The sequence below is a fragment of the Sinocyclocheilus anshuiensis genome, unplaced genomic scaffold (assembly GCF_001515605.1).
Source record: "Sinocyclocheilus anshuiensis isolate Anshui unplaced genomic scaffold, SAMN03320099.WGS_v1.1 scaffold1572, whole genome shotgun sequence".
NCBI classification, from domain to species: Eukaryota; Metazoa; Chordata; class Actinopteri; order Cypriniformes; family Cyprinidae; genus Sinocyclocheilus; species Sinocyclocheilus anshuiensis.
Genome location: NW_015555807.1, coordinates 434231 through 459114, shown reverse-complemented (window position 1 = coordinate 459114; position 24884 = coordinate 434231). Strand labels below are relative to the sequence as shown.

The 24884-nt window shown below is 38.4% G+C and overlaps 1 protein-coding gene across 2 annotated transcripts; it reads right to left on the bottom strand.

Annotated features, from left to right (window-relative positions):
* Window positions 1-406: 406 nt before the first annotated feature.
* Window positions 407-17484, bottom strand: LOC107675035 (adhesion G protein-coupled receptor A1-like). Of its 2 annotated transcripts, XM_016469226.1 has the most exons (7): window positions 17194-17484; window positions 16533-16688; window positions 9922-10049; window positions 8381-8504; window positions 4936-5087; window positions 3635-3730; window positions 407-3437 (listed from the first exon to the last, which is right to left on the bottom strand). In XM_016469226.1, the coding sequence occupies exons 2-7, from the start codon at window positions 16533-16535 to the stop codon at window positions 1967-1969; spliced, it is 1974 nt and encodes a 657-aa protein (XP_016324712.1). In that variant the 5' UTR covers window positions 16536-16688; window positions 17194-17484; the 3' UTR covers window positions 407-1966. The 2 variants fall into 2 exon arrangements, with proteins under 2 accessions (XP_016324712.1, XP_016324714.1); XM_016469228.1 differs by lacking the exons at window positions 9922-10049; window positions 16533-16688; window positions 17194-17484 and adding an exon at window positions 7279-7306 and having other exon boundaries at window positions 8381-8411.
* Between the last annotated feature and the right edge of the window lie 7400 nt (window positions 17485-24884).

The window sequence follows — 24884 nt, the reverse complement described above, 5'->3', positions numbered from 1 at the left end:
TGGTGAAACTCTGGGGTCAGTAGCCAATATTAATTTCATGCAAATTTATATATTGTCTAGTTGTAAATGCAACAGGATCCCTGAGCTCACAAAGAAACCCAACATAAACAAGGAATCTTCCAAATGTTTCACATTACTCTTCGGTTGGCATTCTGATTAAATAATGGCACATATTATTACACAAACAAAATAAGACAAATACGATCACATGGTACTCAAAAAATTATATTACCCCTTAAAAATTTAAATAGATACATGTAGCAATTGGCAGATTTCATGTGTGATCATGTGTTTATCTCCATTTAAATTAGGAATAAAATAGAATATGCACACCAAATCATATATTGTTTAAAAAAAGACATTTGCATTGCACCAAATTTATATATTGTAAATCGGGTGTGCTGATTCAAAACAATTAAACGAAGAATAAATAGAATTTAATAAATAAATCACATATTAAGTTCAATGAAAGCAAGAATGCTATGTAAATTTGATCCATTTCTCGAATCAAAATTCTGGTCGTTTGCCCTCATGTTTCATTGAACTTGCTATGTAATTTAGTGTTCAGATTCCATTTTATTCTTGATTTGCTTGTTTTGAATCAATGTGCCTGATAATTATTTACAATATGAGTTGGCAGAGACACTTTTTTTTTCCCTTTTTGTCTTCATTTACTCACTGCTTGTTTGACAGATTCCATTATGTTAAATCAGACAATTTTTGTGAGCAAGGTGAGTTAGCACAGTGATATAAACTGTTAATGAGAATCTGCTAATGTAGAAAGTGAAGCCCTCCATTTTTTTTGCCTCAGAATAAATAACCATGAGTGTTTCCAGTAAGCTAAGACATGTTCCTGTGAATCACATGAATATATGTAGCTATATGTAGCTCGTTAGGCATGTAAATGATTGCTTCCTGCATTATGGCGAGCATGCTTTAATGCTTTAGTGCAACATAAGACTTTTGATCAATGCAAAACTGATACGTTCTGTAAGGCCATTGACTTGAACTGATCTGCGCCTCATTGCCAGTAACTAAATACTGTATGTGCACACATCACATGTGCAGTTCAAAATGCATTCTGACTGGGCACCTCTCTTCATGATTTGTCACCATGGAAACACAGGGAGCCTATTTGTTTGCTGTTTTTATGTAGATGAAAAAAATGACATCTTTGTTGTGACAACCACACACCATTATCCACATAATCACAAACTACTTTGTACTTTGGGGTAGATCTCAGTTTTAAGAGTTGTATTTTAATTATTATACCGTTTGGCACATATACTGTAACTCACATATATGTTCATTGATTAATCTTAATTTCATTAGTGGCAATTCACAGTTTTCCTTAAAAGTAAAAATCTAATTAAGTGCTGGTGTTTTCACACTTGGCGATCCATTTAGCGTTTTTTTTATTAAAAGGCTAAACGCAAATGTGGGAGATTTTGGCTCTAAAACAGAGGACTTTTCTTGCACGAATGGAAATCTTGCCATCTATATACACAAGCATGTTGTCACATGCAAATAGACACAAACACATGCACTCAGTACTTTCTCACCTACTAAATGCACACACACACTCACACACATCCACAACGACATAATTTCACATTATGTTACCATACCCAAAAACACATGTACAAAAATCAGTTTGATTATAAAAAATCATCCAAATTAAAATGTATGTCATGGGATCTTTGCTGCCATATCAAAATGGCAAGAGGACAAACCGAATGGAGCTGGGATGAGACATGAGATGAAGTCTGAGAAGAGGTAAGCAGAGGTTCAAACCTCTTTAAAGGGGAAGAGAAGGTATATGGGGCAGGTGAGAGAGGGGAAGTCACAGCAGAGGGACTACACAGTAGCTTAGCTCAAAGAAGAGAGGGCCTTTGGGTAACAGCCCTGGGACTACACAGTAGTTTACCTCAGGCGAGAGAAACAGGTTAGGACGTCCTTCACAGGCCTACACGGTTGTCTCGTTTTTCCAAGGTCCAGTCCTAATGTTACCTGTGGAATCAGAGGTAAGTACGTAGTCCTCATGCTGACTACTGTTCCGACTCAGCGTCCCTCTCCGGCTGAGGGTGCCTTTCCTGCTAAGCGTGGCCTGGGAGCATGACAGAGTGGCCTTCAGAGGGGTTATATCCAAATGCAGCATGGTTTCGTCCTCTTTATCGGCCATTTTTGCGCAACTGTACACCAGTGGACCTGTGTCAGGATCCTCCGCCTGGCAAGGGCTGACAAACGGGTCAGCTTTATGGCAGCATATGCTCGAGAATGGGTCTGCTTTGGCACAGCACATGTGTCTGTGGCAGGAGAGCTGACTGTCCAAGTGTGCGCTATGGCAGGAGAGGCTATCGTGAAGGCCATGTGAAGCCAAACTCTCGAGGTGAGGACTGGGACTGGGGCAGCGCAGCTGGTTGTCTGGGTGGGGGCTGTGACAAGAGAGTTGAGTGTCCAAGTGGGACGTGTGGCAGGTGAGAGGGTTGTCCAGGTGCATGCTGTGGGGGCTGTCCAGGTGGGAGCTGTGCACACTGCCGTCCATGCTGGTGGAGGTCATGTGATAAGAATAGTCCCTGAGGCAGGGCCGAGGTCGGTTGAAGGAACGAGTCTTAGACCTGTCCTTCAGGCAGCTTTGCAGGGGAAGGGTTGGCCGGGGAAGTTCATCAGGTAGGGACTGCGGGCGAGTCGTGCTCCCGATTAAGGAAGAGGGGCTGTGAAGGGTGGCACAGCAGGTGCTCATGTGGTTCTGGGTGGAGGGCAGAGTACCCAACTTGCAGTGCGGCAAAGGGGAGTGTAGGTGTGGGGAAAGCAAAGGTTTACCCGGGCAGGACGAGTCGATCTGGCAGTGGATTTGGTTCTGCCCGTGGGATGGAGTATGGCTGTGACTTTGAGTAGGGGGAGCGGCGCTCCCCGACGGCTCTCCATTGACCTCAACCTTTGGTTTGTTGGGGCAACAGGCCCACCACCGGTGCCACACGTCGTCACGTTTCGCACAGTGCTGAATCAGCAGAAAAAGCCCCAATGTGACTGAAAATGCTCCATATAGGCAGCTGAAGATCATGTCTAGAAAATGGCCCTGTGATACAGCCAGCGCTCCGAAAACCCAGGTGGCCAGGAAGAGGAAGAGAGTAAAGGCGGTGGCCCTCAGCTGAGCTTTGAAAGAGTGTTCGTTGGCCAGCATGGAGGCTGTGATGGCTGTGCAGCCTGTGTGATCGCCGTGCTCACCTGGTTCTCCGCTGACAGCGTGGCAATGGCCGATTTCAGCTACGGCTAGACGCTGTTGTTCTTCGGTCATGGCCTTGAGCTCATACTTGCGCTCTGGGTGCCGCTTTAGCTGCACGAATGTCCATAGAAAGTAGATGCACATTACCAAGACCAAGAAGGCAGTGAGACCGTAAAAGCCCCCAAGACTGGGCTCCCAGGCCATCCAACAGCTGCAGCACAGAGAGAGACAATGATTAAACTGACAGTGTCAATACCACTCTAGATCTAATTACAGACCTCATGGTTACTATTAAGATACATCTCCCGGAATCAGTGACATCTGTGATTTTTACTGGATTACTGAAAACGAAGTAAACATATTACAACTGACATCTAATTGGGCACTAGCAGTAAATATGATACTTACTAAGGGGCGTTATCTCTGCTACCGTAGTTATCCAAGCTAACAGCAGCCGTAACGCCCACTATAATTAGAGGGATCCCACCACTGACCAGATAAAACCTGACAAGATAAGGGTAAAACAAATTTTATTTTGTCTAGAGATGTGAGATCTTTTCCCAAACAGCAAATACATTGCATACCAATTAAAAGAAAAAAAAAGTACACTACTGTGAAAAGTTTGGGGTCAATTAAAAAAAACTAATTATATTCTTATTTAGGAATTAAATCAAAAGTGACAGTAAAGACATTTATAATGTTACAAAAGATTTCTATTTCAAATAAATGTTGTTCTTCTGAATTTTCTATTCAAATAATCCTGAAAAAATGTATTACGGTTTCCACAAAAATATTAAGCAGCACTGCTTAATTGTGCAGAACTGTGTTCAGTATTGATCTGAGCAACAAATGAGCATATTGGAATTATTTCTGAAGGATCATGTGACACTGAAGGCTAGAGTAACGGCTGCTGAAAATTAAGCATTGCCATCACAGAAATTTTTTTTATATATTTCAATCATGACAACTCTCGGAAGATTTTAGCATGGTGATGGATATGACAATGTTAATGTATTTGGTCTTGGCGGAATAGATCTGCCACGCTGCTGCTGAATTGCTGCTGCTGTTGGTTATTGCTGTATTTGTTGTTTATTGCTGCTGCTGCAAGCAAGTACAGGAACTTGCTACTGCCAATGCATATGGCGATATGGTGCAGTGAGTATATAAGACATACTGCTGCTGCACAAATAGCATATAAAATAACCCGTAGCAGATCTATACAGGTGGAGCTGGGGAACGTGGAGGGTTTCAGAGAAACTCTGAAAGCGCGCTGCAGGAATCTCTAGTGAATGCTAGCCAGCCATATAAATGCAAGGCAGTAAGCTCATTGGCTGCATATGCAGCATGAACCAATCAGCTTGTGACAAGTCGTTTAACTCTCTGAATATCATCAGTTACGTTAACAACCCGTCAGCCTGCGCCATCTAGAGTTTCATGACTGAACTATACATTAAAATAGAAAACACTTATTTTTAATTGTTATAACATTTCACAATGTACCTGTTTTACTGTACTTTTGATTAATAAATACAGCTTTGGTGAGCATAAAAGACTTTGAATGACAAAGAAAAAAACCTTTGAATGGTAGTGTATATATTGTATCTACTAACTTAACTCTTTAATAAAAAATAAACTCTGTATTGAATAAGAACCACTATTGAATCAGAATTCTCAACCTTTAGTAAATTCATAGTCTTCATGCTGTGTACCTGAAGATGGTGGCTTTAGGCCGTGGTTGGTTGGGAGGGTCCCTGTCCTGAGGTATGGGTGGAGCCTTGGAAACCTCCTTGCAAATATTCCTGGCAGTGAAGAGCAGCCATAGCATGCTAGAGAGGGAGGAGTAGTGCAAGATAATGCCAACCTGTCAACGAACAAGACGAAACATTAAACACTGAAAGCTCACTCATAGAAAGCAGACTGGCACAGAAAACTAAAGCAGCAGTGTGTGTGTGTGTCTTTGAGGAAGGATGCACTGAGGGGGAGTTTGAGGTAATCCTCCTCAGACAGCGAGGTCATGCTGTTGTCCTCTTTGCTCCAATGCGCATACTGCATCCAATCAACCGACCCATCCATTCATTCATATAGGATATATATGACGTTTATATGGGCACTGAATGTAAATTATGTGCTGTGAATGTCTGTCATGCTTTTTCAAAAACTGTAAATGTATAAAAAGTGAACATGATTTTTTTGTTTGTTTATATCTAGGAAAATGTAAATACTCTATAAATAAATGTTAGGACAAACTGTCACATAAAAATAATGAGAAACCATATAATCAGAAACCAGACAGGTGTTCTTAATATAAAGTATACTTTTTCCAAACTCATAAAAAGTGAACATGATTTTTTTTTTGTTTATATCTAGGAAAATGTAAATACTCTATAAATAAATGTTAGGACAAACTGTCACATAAAAATAATGAGAAACCATATAATCAGAAACCAGACAGGTGTTCATAATATAAAGTATACTTTTCCCAAACTCATACACAGTTGTCTTTTCCAGCTTGACACTGCAGTTAGGGCCAAATACTTTGTACAGGTCTAAAATTCAACTTAATCTTTTCTAACAGCAAACATTCACATTCACATTCATCAAAACACACTGACCCTAAAAACACTAAAACCTAGTACCAGTACAAGGCTATTACAGATTGCTACTACCACACAAAAGTTAAGAGTTGAATGCATCCTTGTTGAATAAAAGTATTGATTTCTTTGAAAATAAAAATCCTACTGACCCCAAACCTTTCAACGATAGTGTATCTTGTATTTCAGGTTTTTTTTTTCTTTACACAGAAAGTAGCACTGGAATGCAGATGGTATATACCAAAAAATTCTCAAAACTCACAAAGAACAAAGTGTGCTTTCATTACAGTTGCAAATGTTTCTTTTAACATTAATCATTATACATATTTTGTGACATAATGAGAACATTTGATCACAAAAGTTCAACAAAATTTTCAGATTCAGATCTAATTTAGTTTCTGCATCTGTCATGGTATGACTCGTGCTTCCCTCCCTCTGATGCCCACCACTTGGGCATGGGCCCATGCCTGCTTGTTTTTTTTGAGAGGGCACTGTACTGCACAACAAAATAAAGCATCTACATTTATCCACAGAATACATTCATTGCCACACACACACACAATTAGCACAGCTATGGAGACAATTTTTGTCAAATCGGCATAATTTGGCCACAAGCGCTCCTCTGCATCACACTGTTTGTCCATCTCTGGCTACACACCTGGGGAACAAATGCATGGCAGTGGTAAAATACCACATTGTCCCATTCAGTTGGCCAAATGCTGGCATATTTCTCAGCATTTGCTCTCTGTCTTCACCTGGCACATGCCTTCATTTGACATCATCCAGCAATGAAACACTACATTTTGTATTGTGCGACTTAATTGCAGTTTCCTTCAATCAAACTTCCTCTGTCAGTCATTTTTACATACAGCTACAGTACTGAACCTGACCTATTTTCCAGAATGTAATTGACAATTCCTTTTTAAACACCAATTCAATTCCTTAATTTAATTTAAGCAATTTGTAGCAAACAGGACACAGATTTGCCATTTGTATTTTTAGGAAAGTAGAATTAAAATTAACTGAAATTCGAAGAAATACTTATCCATATTTTTCCTATGCCCCTTGATGCTTTGCATGTATTATGGGAGTAACTTCCATTACACTGTAAACAATCGGCACAAGGTTCGCTCTATGAACGCAATAATAAGCATTTTTAAAAACTGGGTGCAATGAGGTGACATTATTCTACACACCATTTAACCATCGATCATTAAAAGAATATTTAAAAAAGTGTACAAAGCATTAACAAATTACTTTCAACATATTATGAATAACCCCAAAAGCTTGATTACTCCAGTCAACAATATCATACACATTTTAAATATCACTATAGTTATATATGTCTATTATATGTAAAATGTGTGGCCTTAATCAAAATGGCTCATTAATAATAACAGTGAGTGAAAATATTTCAAAGAAATTTCTGTTAATTTAATAGATAACAAATATTGTATTTACCTGTTTTAGAAACATTCCGATAACACAACTGATAGGGATTAAAAGTGAAAAGAGGAGACAATTACATTTTAAAGAATCAGTGTGAAAACAAACCTGAAAAGAGACATGAAGATTTCACAAAAATAAGAAAATAATAAGGAAGAAAATAATGCAGCGGACTGAAAAGGGCTCTTAACAGAGATATTCTTGTTATACCATTGCAATACACCATAGTAATTCTTGTAATACACATTAAAATACCAATAGTTATGTTATTCTCCTGACATCTGAAAACAAAATGTACAGGTCGTTCAGTCAAACTGACGGATTATTTGCAGTGCAACCTTATGATTATAAATGATATGTTTCAGTCTTTTTGAGTGGAACATCCCCAAACTGAAAGTGCCTCCCATAATTTAAAATGCAATAGTCTCACTATAAAAAGGTGGATTAATGTAATTTTAACTACAAAAGCAAAGTTTGTCACAAATGAACAAACAAACAAGATAGATTGATCGGCTGATATTTCGATCGATTGATATTCACAATTCTAATATTTTTACGTTATAATTTGATATATTTTAACAAACGTCATTTTTCTTTTAATTTTTGATTAGTGTGAAAGTGGACGAATATGACAGTCATTTATATCATGCAGTATTTTACCTTCACCGCCCCGGTGTATATATACGGTGTTTAGGCTGCGTCTCAAATTTATGCTCGTTATGCCTCCAATCATAAATCTGATGCTTTTAATTCTAAAGCTTCACTGACAGTGAATCAACTGCTGTCATTAACTAAAATATGTTTAATAAGCGTGCAGCTATAAACAATCAAATTAATCTAACTCACTGGGCCAGGCTGGAAATTGTCTGTGACGAAAGAATAAGTAGCTACACTTTGAAAGGCCATGGCAATCCTAGAACCCCAGTGCATTAGCCTCTCAACACTGGGCAGCCGTGCCAAACAAAGCCCTCTGTGCCTTAGTAATTGGCGACCATGCCAATTCGGGAGTCAAAGAGGCCATATGCTAGTGACTCTGAGCTGAGAGCCACAGACACAGGGCATGAATAATGTGGTTCACTCAGGCCAAAGAAACAGGGTAGAGAACTGGGAGACTTACCACTTGACAGATCACAGGGTACTTGATCTGGTTGATGCCTCCTGCAAACACCCCAAACGTCATGGCAGTGTGGAAGAGGAAGTTGAGGAGCATGTGCCATCCTTTCCTGCTGATTCGGATTATGCTGCAGAGACACACACACACTCATATCAGATGAAGAGACAGTTGCGCCATGAGTAATACATCAACAGCTTACTACTGAAGGGAACAAGTAACTGCCTTTGAAGCGCAATGCTATGACTAAAGAATCTTTTTCACCCGTCTGCAAAGTGTCTCGAAGTAGAGCGGCTCACTAAATTTGCCACTGTCCCTCTAAGGTTAGAAGTGGCCCCTTCTCCACAGAGCAAGCATTACTCACTGGAAATATCTGTGACAGTCAGGGGTGATGATACTATAAATACTGGCGGTCTGACTCAGGATCACAGCACTATGGTGGCAGTCTGTCCCAAAAACATTCCCTACTGTGACCTTCCAGTGTTAGTATTGGTGCTACAAATGGCATGTTTCGAATAGAGGAAAACTGTAAACTATTTTTGACTGAAGCAAGCGGTTTAACAATGCAAAAATGCAGAATGGAAAATACAACATTTCACTAGATTTAATTACACATTAACACTAAATTGAATTGCTGATATTCGGCTGCAGAAATACACTGGACCAAAACAAATATATTATATTATGCAAATATCTATAATGCCTATAGATATTTATCAACTGATGTTTATTCAAACTCATTTCAGCTTAAAATTACGTTTCTTAATGCATCCATTTATACCAAAGCAATGATTTTCATACTGTGTCCTAGATGAAGCTTTTGAGTTTATACACACATTCCACACAAAAACACTATTGTCTGGTAACCAAATAATTTTTTAAGGACAGTCTAATAAGCATCCCCAAAATCATTCAAATCATTCAAATAGATAAAAAGAATATTTATCCATCTGTCATACTACACTAATGTTTGGGGTTAGTAAGATTTAAAAATAAATAAATAACCTATTTAAAATAAATGCTGTTCTGTGGATTCATTAAAGAATCATGAAATAAAAATGTATTGCAGTTTCCACAGAAATATTAAGCTGCATAACTTCTTTTGTCATTTATAATAAATCTTTCTTGAGCACTAAATTAGCATAGTAGAATGATTTCTGAAAGATAATGTGACCCTGAAGACTGGAGTAGCTGCTGAAAATTCAGCTTTGCCATCACAGGAATAAATTCGATATTTAAAATATATTCAACAAACAGCAGTGATTTTAAATTGTAACATTATTTCAAAATTGACTGTTTTTACTGTATTTTTATTAAACAAAAACAGCCTTGTTGAGCATAAACGACTAACGACTTCTTTCAAAAAAATCTTACTGACCCCAAACCTTTGAATAGTGCTATAATATATAACATTGGCCAGAATTTCAATATCAGTGCATCCTTAACTCTAATAAACTAATCATTAACCACACAGCTTATTTTTCAGATCTATACTGTATTTAATAATTTATGCCACTGGTGCAGCTTAATTGCAATAAAACACATACCTGTGGTGTACAATGTATGTCATGATAGAAATCAGCAGGCAGAGCAGCATCACTGCAGTGCAGGCGTACACCACTGGGTGCAAATAATCCCCTGGATATGGAGGAAAGGACAGCACCCTCTTTAAATCCTGTCAAAAAAATCAGAATAAAAACATGAGAAATAAAAGAACATGTCAAATGATAAAAACACACCCGTCTTTATATTGCATGCATTTGCCTAATAGCATCAGTCTGCTAATTTGCTTCTTTATGATTTTATTAATGCATATACTGCTAGTGTCTATCTCAGCTTCTAACATTTGCAGTCTCTTATTGGTAAATTATGTGTGGCAGTACGGATGCACAACATGAATAAAGCTGTTGGATTTAAGAAACTGACCATTAAGACAGTTTTATCTGTCTAAATAAAATAAAAAGGGGTGAGTTGGAGGAGGAGACAGGAAGAAAGAGAAACAATACAAGAAGGGAGCGCTGTCCCTGTGAGCCAAAGACTACGCCCCCATACGCATCAATCTCTTTCAGCATGTCTATTTTATCACCCAGCCCGAAGAGCCCCTTTGTTGTGTGCCTGAAGGGCTCCATCCCCTCTGGAAAGCAGCACCACAGATGTACATGCATGTCTTTACACTCCAACAGACTGAATACGCTCTATGCTCCTCATTACAACAGCCAATTTCCCTTAGTCTCCATCTTTAAATGTGAGACAAATATGCAGACCTCATTTAACACTTCTTTCAATATCTGGGAGTGCAGCGAGGCTTAAAAAAAGTCAGCACAATGCTATTATGCACAAGATTGGCCATTTGAAAATTAAACGACAGCTTGCATATAAACGAAAAAGCAACATACATGTTGAAATTATCATACAACGAAAAGTAAACATAACCCTAAAATCCTGGTTATATTATGATTTAGCCTCGCAGTGTTTTTTGCACTTGGGCCCATTATGCCCTGTCTCCAAGAGTGTGTGTCTGCTTCAATCCAAGGTGAGATCAGCACAACTGCTGTCCATTAATCAGTTTCCCATAAAGCATCACTCAGCGTCACATTATTGATCCTTTGCCCTCAGTTCTTCAGCAAAGATACCGTACCTTTAATGCCCTAAGACATCGAACCACTGTTGCACTGAAAGTTAATGCTGATTAATATCAACTCCTTTAGTGCTCCAAAGCAGAGGAAGTCATTTCAAACAGTGTGCCCATAAAAAAAGGCTTTGGGGTATACTATAGTCAGAATTTGTACTAAATAAAGATCTAATCAGTGTCGCCTCACTACAGGAGTTATCTGAAATTCACTCTTTAGTGTATATAGGCCTACGTAAAAGCAGTGTTTGTCACTCTTTTAGGATTTTTATTTGATATCAGCAGAGCCAGCCATAGCTCTTGTAGGTAAACCAATGATTCACTTGTAAGAAATCTCAAAATATCAGGCCAAAATACAATCTTCCATTAGAGTTGGGTAAAATTTAACTCCGGATGTACATGCACTCCATTGCTCATCCACCCATCCATAGCAGTTTGATGAGATTGTGCCCGCTCTTCAAGCTCTGTGACCAACCACCCCTTTCACTGACAGTAAACTGTGTTTTTTTTCCCAGACAAAAGTTGCCTCCAAACTATATATATTATCATTCAAAAGTTTGGGGTCAGTAAGATTTTTTGAAGCTTCTTATGCTTACAGGCATAAGAATTGCATTTATTTGATCAAAACACAGTAAAACACAGGAATATTGTGAAATATTATAACAATTTAACACACCTGTTTTTGTTTTAAAAATGTAAATTTCATTACTCAGTACCAACCAGTACCAGTCTTCAGTACCAACTGATTCTTCAGAAATCATTCATCCTGCTAATTTAGTGCTCAAGAAACAATTCTTATTATTATCAGTGTTAAAAACAGTTACATTGCTTATTTATTTTTCCAGAATTCTTTGATGCATGGAAAGATGAATAAATGTAATGCATCCTAGCTGAATGAAAGTATTAATTTATGAAAACATGTTTGAACTGTAGTGTACAGTATATGTAGGTATACTGTATGTATAACAGAATTTAATTGAATAACATGACTGGGGCTGCTAAACTCACTTCACATTTTCAGCTTGGTCTTATCCAATCAATATATGTATCAATCAATCGATCTATCTGCCTAACACCTACCTAATCATATTCAGGACATAAGCATTGGATCATCCATATATTTACCGATTCATTTAATTGAATCACATGAATGGACCTGCTAACCTCAGGTCTTAGCCAATCAGCAAGCAAGTAGAAAAAAGGTCAGTGAATAAAAAGTGAGCTCTAAAGACATGCCATTTCAGGTCTCAGCCAACGAGCATGCAGAGAGGAAGAGGATCATCGCTGGCTCAGTAGGACCTGCTATTATTCTGTGCACTGACCCTCTTTCTTCAAGTAGTAACATTCCATGCCAGAAGTGTAAATGCAATCACAATATCACAGACTTGCAAAAAGAAAGCTAAATATACTACGCAAATGCAAAGAACTGATAAAACATGACTTCTAAAATCATTTTTAAAATGTGTGCCACTGAGAGACAAATTGTTGGGAGTTTTAAGATGGTGATCATATAAAGACTGACAGATCCAATTCTGAAGCAAATGGAAGCAGTGAAACAACAGGAAAGGACTGGCTGCTGTCACTAAGACACCATGCTTTCTCACTCAGACAGGCTGTGCTTGGATTCAATACGATTAGCGAAATAGCATAGGACTGTGGCCCTTAAATTGATTAGGGTACATCGTACATTCATGAGCCAATGTGATTGACACTTTTCTCGCAGTCGTATGAGGAAAGTGAAATTTAATGAGGCATTGAAATTGGCTGTGTTTACACTTGGCATTAACATGCGACCTGTATCCGGATGTTGTCCACATACACATTGAAAAGAAAAGTGTAAACGCGCTTCTGATCGGAACGTTATCCGATCAGCGTGTCCTGCTCCAGAGGTAGTCGAGGGCGCTTTGTGATCGGATCTCAGTGTAACGTAAACGCAATCCAGCCATCGTGTCTGCATTCACAGGTCGACATCACGCAAAACCCCACCCCTCTCTCCCAAACTGTCAGAAGAAAGACGGAGAACACTCGTGTGGAGAGCTAGTGAGACTTCTACACTTATCTTTGATTTGTAAAATGTCCCGCAACTGAAAATGTTTTTCAAAAGAAAACCCACCACTTTAGGTTAACTTTGCACTGGGCCAATTCTCTGCAGACTTATTTAAATATTGTGTGGAAAAGACAGATCTGATCGGTTATCCAGATAGAGAAGTCAGCTGATGTTGCCAATTGTAAACGCGCTGTGTTCTGATTGACTGACGATCCGATCTGCTTGATCGGATCGCGGTGATCGCATGTTAATGCCAAGTGTAAACGCAGCCATTGATTGATCAATACAGTGCCTTTAAAGTGTTCTACAAAGCTAAAACCGTTCAATCTCATAAAACCTAATTAATATTATGTTATAAAAATTGGTGTGACCTCCATATTTAGGTCTTTGATGCATCTTGAGCATTAAGAGTGTTCTTGGCTTCTCCTTCTGTGTGCCTCAGTGAGCATGCTTATCTTGGAGACAAAACTTGGTCAATCAGTCTGCTCCAGTGCACAGACTCATCTCTCCAACAGAATATGACTGCTTGGGTTTGTTGCAGGCGTATCTTCATAAACATATAGCAACTATGCACACTCGCATATACACACAAATGTTGCAAACATACCTTATGCAATATATAAAAGTCACGTGCATGTGCATCCAGAAGGCCTACAGGTTTGTATGCACACATGCTCTCTTTTTACACTCTTACACACAGCACAAAACAAAAAGCAGTAAAACACTCATTATATAACAACCATCTTTGTATTCTTTCTACAAATACGGTTTAATATTCAAGATTTCGCTTCCGTATAAACAACTAAAATGAATTACCATATGATCTATAATTAAACTGACTTCAGTATGCAATTCAGTTTTTCTCTGCAATGTTGGTGGTAGGGAGCTATGATCTTCACTGTAATTCTTGTGGAAAGTGTGCACTTGTGTGCGGTTTAAAAGAGCTGCTCTGCACATCCCTTGCACTTTCATGTCCTCTGTAATCTGAAAAAGCTCTTTTGCAAGGTCCAATGGATAATGTGGCGCTCGGGGGAACATACTTTGTATTTTTACAGAGCTCTCTGGAAAAACTCGATTCTGATTGGTCATTCGCAGCATTCAGATATTTTTGTAGTGTACACAGGCAATGCTGTACAACTGACCGCTCATCCACGCTATCTATGTTTTCTATTTAACTTGTGTTCTTTCTCTCCACAGTCTCGACAAGAAGGCTAATGAAAAAATCTATATTTAATGTCCGTTTATTTATTTATATCTATTAATATTTAAATATCTTCAGGGTGATCCTAATCATTTAATTTCAAAAACCGTAGAAGCTAAGGCACTACATAGACACAAAGAAGACCTCGAATATATAGAAGAAACAACTTGTTGCTGACTACATTTAAAAGCCTTTTGAGATCTATAGACATATCTTTAGATGGTAGAGGTGGTAGGAAAATGTCCCCAGCAACCAAATCGGAAGTGTCCCGACCAATATTTGGTCCCAAACTACTGATGGTTTCAATACATATTTGAGGTCTCATTGGTGTCACTGTAGAAACTTTTTAACTCCCCTAAAGCCACATCTGTTCATGAGCTGGTTAAGCTGAATATGTCTTGCCTTAAGTACCAAAAGTTTCAAATCTGGCTTGAATTAACTTTTTTTTTATTAAAGGGACCCTGTTATGCTTATTTAGGTTCATAATTTTGATCGGGGGGCTACTAGAATTGGTTTACATGATTAAATGTTCAAAAAACTTTTTTTTTTTTTTTACATTGCTGCAATACCTGTTTTCATCCACTTTCTGAACAGTCTGTTTTAGTTTTGTTTTCTTTAAAGCTCGCCTTCCAAAAAGCCCAGTCTGCTCAGATTGGTCATCTGGCCCAAGTCTGTTGTGACTGGTCTATTGGAAAACCATAATCAGCCAGTACAAAGTATAAAGTAGTCAGTAGATGGACATAATGATGTAGCTATGTTACGGAAATAATGTGAGAACCACAAATGAGGCATTTAAGATGTGTTTTCTATTGAAAAATTAACTCCCTTTGGCACAGACTTTGTGCTTTGTTTACATGTATGTTTCACATAACATAAAAAGCAAATAGATCCTCTTTAAAAAATACATTAATTAATTAAACAAATAACATCCGTTGATCAGTACATTGTGTGCCCAACATGACCACCCTATGATCAGCTTTTCCACTGACCAGACAGAAGAATAATACTTAATGTAGTGAACTTAAAAGTGTTTAACACAGGTAAGCGGATGGTTAAAAAAAAAAAAAAACTCAGAATGCAGCTGTCATATATAATATTGAGGTGCTGAAAAAAGTATACAAAATGAGTCTTGTGATAAGAAGGAATAAATGTTATTTTCTCTATATCACCAGAGGTACATCCACGCAATGGCATTTCTCAGCATCAACACTGATCAAGGTCCTGTGATTCACTGTTTTAATAGCTTGTTTGTTTACAAAGATTATAATCTTATCTTAATCTTTTCCTCTGTCTCCTTGCAATATGTCCCTGTTTTCAAAGCAAAACTACGCCCTTGCTAAGATCTATGTTCTTAAATTATTAGATCAAGGCAATTCCTAACACTGTCACTGACTGTAGGCCTTGTTGGTTCGGGTCTCTGTCCTTGGTGCTTAAAACAGATAAAGCGCTAAAGGCACTCTCCATGGTGCTGCTGTGTCTCTTACAAGTCTTTTCTGTACGGTGGAAAGGGGAAAAAAGCTTTTTTCCTGGTTGGCTGATGCCAGTTACCTGATTGGCTGGATATCTGAAAAGAGGAAGCGGCGACAGCCGACGTCATACAGCCAATGTAGACGTCATAACGCACACAATTAAAATCTCTATCCACGTCATACAGCCGCGAGTATACTTTGGTGCTGTCATAAAAACAGTTTAATCGGAAAACAAAGTAAAATCGCCTTTGCCTCAGGGATAACCAAGGCCACGGACACGCCACAGCCCCTTGTGATGATTAGCTGACAATGACAATTGATATTCATTGCACGCGCTCTCCAGCTTCCAGAGCCACCAGTGCGGTTACCCTCTGACTAAATCCCTTCTACACAACCTCTACCGTTTTCAGAGATTCAAAGACAGTGCATCGACTATACGTAATTGAATAAAGTTAATTTAACAGTGCAGCGATATTAAGCAAGCGTCTGGCACTGCAACAAATGGACCCTCTTTCTCTGCCGCTGAGAAAATGCAAAGATAATCTATGGTGCGATGCCATTGTGAGGCATCGCTTTAATTTCGTATATCACATCGGAGATCAATGCTAATGCCCACCGTAAACGCCCGTTTGTTTGGGAGAAACTCTCAATTGACTGGCATTGGTACTACACAGAAAAGCAGCTGATTTATATCGTCACCGAAAGTTTTTGTGTGTGGATTACATAGGAAGAGAGACCAAAGTTTTATCTTGTAACATGAACTGTCCTAAATTGTAATAAAAAATATAAATGAGGTACTTTAAATCACTCACCATCAGATCCGCAAAGTTAGGGTCCAGCTTTAGTGCAATAGTATCAAGTATCACAGTCGGTTATGATGTGGCCATCTGGCGCTTGGCCCTTGTGCACGCGGAGAGAAACGGCATTCCGACAGGCGCTGAGGGGGGGTCATTCTCCAGCAGGAGAGGCTGCAGAACATCCGAGAAAAAAAGCAAAAAAAACAAAGCGAACATCACCATGAACCCTTTCCTCGTTAAAAGTCAGCTCAGAATTGATGGACTTCAGTCATTTGCGGCGATTTCCGTCAGGCACGTGCGCATTTGCCGTGACGTAAGTCTTTAGAAATATCACTCGTGAAATGTTAAAGCAGGCATTCGAGAAAAACAACATTGCGACCTCTTCACAACGTAGGCAGTGTAAAGATGGTTTTAAAACAGTCTTACTGTCATTTGAGAGCCCTAAGAACGGTTTAACACCCTCGTGTCTCCAAAATCGTAATCCTATGACGAGCAAACAAAGCCAACACCCCTTACCTTATACCAAAATGGCACAATCAAGACTTCATCAGAAAATGTTTTTAAAAGAACGCAGGAGCATGAATTCACGAGCTACCCTATTTCGTGAATATCACTTACCGTATCAGAATTAGATATAGGCTATACTATCTGAACGTAACATTTACTTCATCCTTACCTATTTTTAAGAGAGCAACTGGTGTCGTACCCCATCTTTACGTCCCATTATCTGATAGACTTGACGAGCGTGAGCGCATGTAATAGGCTATAGGCTACTCCATCTCTAAGGAAGACAAATCTCAGGTCTGGGGATTTGAACCGAGGACCGAGGAAGCGGTTCCATTTTTCAAAGAAAATAGCGTAACCAAATGATTTACATGACGTTCGGTTCCGTTAACGGCTCTCGAATCTTCATTGTTCAGCCGATGCAAAAGGAACACCGTGGTGAAATACTCTTGACTGTGTTTCCCGTACTACCATGCACCGCAACACCGCCAATGAATCTTAAAGCGCGAGACACACAGCGCGACCACTGTTTAGCGAATGAATCTTATGAGCCGATTCTTTTAGTGAATCAAAAACATACAGAACAAGAAGCTTTGTCCGATTCTCGAGCAAATGACTCTCATGAGTCGGTCCTTTATCGTGAATCAAAACACTTTTGAACAATTGAGCTGTTACTGAATTTATATGACTCACTTTCTGACCACCAAGTTATTACTTTCGTCATGTCCGACTCGAAATAAACTGAAAGTGTTATTGGATTTAAGGCTTGTGATAGGCTACTGGCATCTTGTTCATATTATTACATTTGTAAAAACAAATAAATAAATCAAATGTTATCACATTTAGCATTTATTTGTTACCCCCCAAAAGTATGTGAAAATTAATGAATAATTGTAAACTGACCTTTTGCATTAATTTTATGAAATGTAGCCTACGCTAATTTTGATAGCCCATGTTTCTGTTGATATCATTGGCAACATATTGATAGCCAGTTTCAATCCATTTCTTTTTCCCCCTAATATTTATTCCTCAAAAGTACTAAAATAATTAGTTTGCCTAATTGAACCGTTAAGGAACCAGAATCTGATGATGGATGGCTCCTATAAAAGCAATGCCATATGAGGGGGCAGAAAAGTAAAACAAATTCTCAGAAATATCGTGGGTTGGATTTTTGGAAAAATTCTTCTTCCCTCTAATAAGACGTCTGACAAGTTTTCACTTTAGCGTGGGATCTCTGTAGAAGAGAACGTGTGTGAAAGCTGAATGTCATGTCTCGCGCGAGAGGCGCTGTTGAAGTAACCCACTGCAGAGGTGAAAATGGTTGTAACCGTCTGAGCTCGCGGGCGCATCACCGCTGCAGCGCTGATTTAAAGAGGCAACCTACCAGGTTTTACCCTTCGCAAGCAGCGCGTTTTGGAGAATCACATCGGGAGGTTTTACCCCACACCGTTATTGCTTAAAAGCCGCACTTAAAATAGTGCGCGTTTCTTACTCATCTTAAGATTTCCATTTGCTTTTGTCTGCATGAATGAAAGAGGTTTTATGCTCATTTTAGTCTCATTTTATGTTAAAGGTGTATTTAGTAATGTTCTGCTAATTTAAAAAGTTTATACTTGACCGACACTTTATGATATTTCTCAAAAAGCGGGTTGCTCCGTCATGGCTGCTGCTAACACACTGACATCACCAGTCGTGCAATTGAGTAAATACACCTATAGACCAATTTAGAGTAGACGTCACAGTTACGTCACTTGCAGCTGCGCGCGCATTGTGGTGGCAGAAAAACACTGGGAACAAGTGGAGGTAAATGGGTAAAATCCATGGAATAAAATAAAAAAAATATTTTTGTGCCTTTTGATGTCAAGATCGGAATGCAAATAATTTTTATAGAATACTGTCGTCAAAGACGCCATTTGAAGCTAAACGCAGACGTTTAAATGGACGTACTATGGATGAAAACTGATATGATTACTCTACTTTTAAAGCATAAATTCGATTTAAACAATAGGTCTACATAATATTCACATATGCTGTTCATAGGGGACGTATTGTATTAGCCCTACAGTTACAGCATGAAATATTATTTAAACCTTACTATTAGAAATATTATTTAAACCTTACTATTAACATTTTTACATATTTATTTATTCTATCTCACAGTTCTGACTTTTTTTTCTCGCAAATGCAAGTTTATATCTCCTAATTCGGACTTTACAACTCGACTTAACTCAAAAATAGTGAGTTTGTCATATCTGAGGGGAAAAAGCCAGAAGAGCCGAGGGGAAAAGAGAATGACGAGTTGCTTTTCCTTATTAGAATTGTAAGTGACTATCGCACTCTCTAACGAATAACAGTGCTTATCGCTGGGTGACAAGCTCTTGTAATATGCGGAGAACATTTTGAAAATGACATCTAATCAATATAATTTATATTCTTTTTAAACTTAACTATTTTGTACCCTATCCGTGAAATTCTCTAGCCGTAAAGGCTATCTCTCCCGGGTTTTCTGCAACCATGATGCGCGCATCCTGAATGTTTACAAACCTATAATTGGTCTACACTGCGTGCGAAATCGCATAGCCTACTGTCTAGAGAAGGTACTACATTTGGTTTGAAACTTAGGCTACTTCACAGTAGTTAAAAGTTTGCTCTATATATGACTAAAATTTTGATGTCTACAATCAAGTGTCCATTGAATGCCCACAGTCTTGGAGGAAATAGTAAGTCACCCGGGTACTTTTCAACTGCTGTTTTTTTAATACTGTGGACATACTAGCTACTCTTTTGGAATATATCCTACAGACCTTGTCAGACATTTACTGCATCTCAAATGACGCACTATACACTATGCACTCACCCATGTGCATCATTCGGGTATTTAAAGTGCACTTTTTCGTTTTGGAATTTTCAGTGTGAACACACTACTCGCACTATTTACACTACAAAATGTTATAGGCTGTGTCTGAAAGCCTAGGCAGCTGATTTGCTGCCTAGCTGCCTTATGAGGCAATAGGCTTGTTTGAGATGAGCAAAATCTGCGCAGAACCGATCACCGGTGATCACTGCGAGATGCATGCCGGTTAGAAAAGTGTCCGAGTTACGTCCGACTTGCTCTGATATGCTGACGTGTGACGCAGTGTGAATTATCAAAGACGCGATCTGAGGGAATCGCCGACACGTCGCCGACGCCCCTGAAATATTTGGCATGCTAAATATCTGGAGCTATCGGTGATTCACAATCACGCAGTGTGCAATGAGTTTTGAGTGAAAACTACATCGGCGATGACCTACAGCCAATGAGAGAAGCAGCAACTGAATGCTACCCCAGATAGTCACGTAGTGTGAAAACAACGGCGATCCGACGAGTTTGAAAATCGTGCAGTGTGAACTGGGCATTAGTATATGAATCGGAGTCTAGCCCCTTCCCCTTCATGACGTAATTTAAGCTGCGACAGTTGAGCGCATGAAGTCAACATTCCGCACTTCATTTTTTCGGTTATTATGTGCTTCATCCGGGTATGTAAAGTGCACTTTTTCGTTTTGGAATTTTCAGTGTGAACACACTACTCGCACTATTTACACTACAAAACCGTCTTGACTGCGCTTATTTCACTCCTCCCCTCACTGCAGCCGCCTACTCTCGCCTTCATTTCAGGCGAGGCGCATCTCAAACAAGTCTAATGACTTTGCAGGCAGCGTTTTTGCATGAAGGCACGTCATGAAACTGATTTCGGACAGGCTTTTGAGGCAGCATAACGGTTTAATGATCTACAACAAAATAGAATGAGTTTTGATGATAAGTAAACAAATATTTAATTACTATGATACTAATTTCTTGCTAGAAATAACATCAAAAGTGCAAAACGTTAGTCAGAAATATACATTTACACACAAACTGACACCAAACGCAACTTTCAGATGCCATCTTTATTTTTTAGCTCAACCGTCACTAAATGGAACGCACAGGATTGTGGGATATCAAAGGCAGCAAAGGATACATCTACAGTATGTATCCTTATGTATGCTGCCTCGAAATTCGATCAGAAGAAGGTACCTACGGAGACAGGAAGTAAAGCAGAATTTGGATTCCGACGTGCCTTGCTGCATTCCTGCCATGGAATGCTGCCCCCAGAGGCAGCATTTTAGAGCATTGGGACGCAGCTATAGAATACTGCATAGTGCGATTTGGGACGCACCTATTGTCAGAGAAACAAGTGTGCAGCCATCTTTAGAATGTTGTCTTTGAACTTCTGTTTTCGCAGTAGCTCTGTTTATTTCTATAGCATCACTGCTTAATTGTAATTAACTAGTGAAGTGGGTTTACTTATTGTAGAGTTAACGAACGTTATCATGTGCATTGTAGGCTAATGTTCGAAGCAGATAATAAATATAAGAAGAGCAGCAAGATTTCATACTTGAAAAAAATTCATACTACCTTACCTTCACGCTGTGGAAATACAAACCACAAGACAGAAGACAGTAAGTGCAGGGCTGAGCGGCGGAGATACATACGGTCTATATGGTAGCAGACATATTTGTATGTAGTGATAGTAAAAAACAAAATAACGAGCAATATCCCACAATAACCCACACTTCCCATGTCACCAATAACATGCAAAAACACAATATTAAATATACAAAGTACTTTAAACTAACACTTAAAAGGCCATAGAAAATCAGCAATAAAATAAGTTTACATGCGTGGTGGGGGAAAAATCGAATTATTCAAATGCAAATTTGTAGCCTTTTCTAATCCACAGTTAGACTCAAGTGAGTAAAAGCATCTTCCAATTATCAATAAGCTTCTCAGCTGCTCAGAAAAATAAGATAAATTGAACAGACGTCAGACGATATCTGTGATGGCACTTTTATTTCTGGATTAAGGTTAGAAGCAGAATACAGACAAAGATAGACATATCTATATATACACCAAAGATGTGTTTTTTTCCCGCTGAGGTGGAACAACTGTCACTCTTTTCAAATTCCTCTTAAAACTATGACCACCCACTTGTTTTCTACCATGTTAGGTCTCAGTATTGCAATGCCGTGGGGCGCGTTTTTACCCTGTCACCCACAATGCTAAATGAAAACAGTCCACAACTAAAGACTTACCTGTTTTATCAGCAGTGGAACAGCTGCTAGCTTTCATGCAATGCTCTCATGTTTTTTCACAAGTGTGCCTGTTTTTTTTGTTGTTGTTATTGTTTTCTCTGAGACTCATTATATGCAGTTACGCTACAATGCTATTCAATATGGTTATATTAGCATGCTAATTGAAATTTATAAAGCAATTGCCCTAGAGAATGCTGAAAGGTCCCTGATCCAGTCGTTGTTGCGTTAAAAGCCTAACTAGCCAAGCGTAATTAAACCCTGTGACTTGGTTTCCATGCCAACAAGTCTACTCTTGACTGTTTTCAATTTAAGACAAGATTAAATAATTCCTCCTAGGAAAATTCGGTGTATTGGATTGTGCAAATAGATATTAAATAAAATGACCTATCAGACACCTCAAAACAAAACTTTTCGCCTTGGGTCAGGAATTGTCTTGATGCGTGAACGCCAGTAAAACTAAAATAGCAATGACAAAGTGAAAGTTTAGTAACTTTGGTAGAAGCACAAATTCAGGTTGGTTAGATGGTTAAATTTGTAGAATTTCTCTTATACCTATGAGATTATTCCAGGTCTACACCACTCCTTCCAATCCAATCGAAATGTCATTCGGATGAGCACAGTTGGATCGAATGATGCATTTACATGAAGGCTTTTCAGTCCTACTGAGCCATCAATCTGATTACAAATTGATTATTTGGTTGCATGTAAACATAGCTATTGATGCATACCTAGCACATTGTAAAAATCAGTTGTTGACTTTGTTAATGAATGTTTAATTGGAACTAATTGCCTTGGCTTAACTTGGCTCATACTGATGGTTTTGACTGTATAATAAATGTGGAAAAAACAGAACAAACTGTGAAATACACAAAGATTCCTTTTAACATAATGGCTCAAAAGATTGCTATTTTGCTAGATCACTAATTTAGAAGACTGATTGATACTCAAAATTTTATCTCTCTATGAGATTCAAGATTAAAGGCTTATGTATGGATGGATGGATAAATGGATGATAAATGCATACAAGTTCCATCCTAACTTCCTGCTTCAATAAGAAATTATGTCACACGAGGGAGAAAACTACAAAAATATTTCATGTGGTCTTGTAATGACATCACAAGTGGCATATGCCTATTTACAGTGGTTTGTGATATAGCATAATTGGGGACATGTTCTTCTTTACTACAGAGTATTTAATCTTAAATAATATGCAAGAGTCAGCAAGATGAGGGGCAGATGTCTTTCCACCGAGTGTTCACATTTAATCCACAGGAGTCAAAGTAAAAGTTAACAGTAAGATGGGAAAATACTGGTTATAACAATTTGATATTCAATGGTCTGGCTCCTCCCCATGAGGCTGCAACTTAGTGACAGCATTGTCTCGGACAGAAAGTGCCAGTCAACTGTCACATGTGATTTAAAGGCAGGTTAAATATTTGTCAGCATTCATCTGGAAAGGCTGCCTCAACCAATCACTGTTCTCTAGAAACATGCATTGTGCTACTGTTAATATACAATAGGCTGGTGACTGCTGTGATGACAGGCTGGATGGGACATCAACCATCAGCCACTCTCTGTGAGAGAATCTCCCAGTGGATACAAATCACTGTGCTTCGACGAGGAGGGGTGCAAGCTAAATGTTGGTATAAATGCACCAACAAAACCCAAATGCACACTTAATGATATGAAACTACTTTAATTATGTTTCAGTTGCACCATAACAATGGGTTCATGGTATTACACAAAGGCTGACTGGCCTAATAACAATCTAAATGTCATTATATGTTAAGCATGAGAGATACTTGATGTTTTGTTCATTATCAGCAGCATAAAAGTATTGTGGATGCATTGTTATTTTAGGCTTTTGGCTGGAGAAAGTGCTAAATGTTGGGCAGTGAGCCAAAGTGATGAATGTACAATAACTATGGAAGCATATAGGTAGCGAAATTCAATTTAAAATGCAATTGAAAATTAAATTATATAATTTACATTTGCCATTTCCAACAGTAGTCTTAATATGTAAATTGCATGCACATTTGAATGCTTTATAAGTTGCGAAATTAAAATGAAAATGTATAACACAATTTGATTTGATATGTGTAACATGTTCAAGAAGAAATGGTAGCAAAATGATCATTTAAATGCTATTTGTCCTAAAGGCATTTAGACTAACAGTTAGAACACTTAGGATTGCATTTTCATCATTTTTCATTTTACTTTTGCACCAAACTTTGCACGTATGGGTAATGGAAAATGTAAATTTAAATACAGAAATACAATGCCATTTTGAATATTGCGTTGCCATTTTGAATATTGGATTGCCATTTTGCATATTGCATTTTAAATTGAATTTCGCTACCTATATGCTTCCATAAATAACTAGCTGGTGGCAGCACTGTGAGAGTATAGGAGAGGAGAGGAACGATTTTCAGAGTGCTTGTTTACCAGACAGAATCTGTCAGATTTGGGACCAGCATTTTTTAAAGAAATCTATACTTTTATTTAGCAAGGATGCATTACATAATTGAAATTGACAGTACAGACATTTATAATGTCTTTCTACATACATTTCTATTTAAAATAAATGCTGTTCTTTTGAACTTGAAAAAATGTATCATGCTTTCCATAAAAATATTATAGAAGCACAACTGTTTTCAACATTGATAATAATAAGAAATGTTTCTTAAGCAACAAATCAGCTTAGAATAATTTCTGTAACACTAAAGACTGAAGTAATGGGTGCTGAAAATT

Bases quoted from the DNA above. Each gene is read 5' to 3' on its own strand.
- LOC107675035 (XM_016469226.1), bottom strand. The intron at 8,505-9,921 runs GTATGTGTTTTA...GTGTCTCTGCAG, and splicing joins ACATACATTGTACACCACAG to CATAATCCGAATCAGCAGGA. The intron at 3,731-4,935 runs GTACACAGCATG...TTATCTTGTCAG, and splicing joins CCTAAAGCCACCATCTTCAG to GTTTTATCTGGTCAGTGGTG.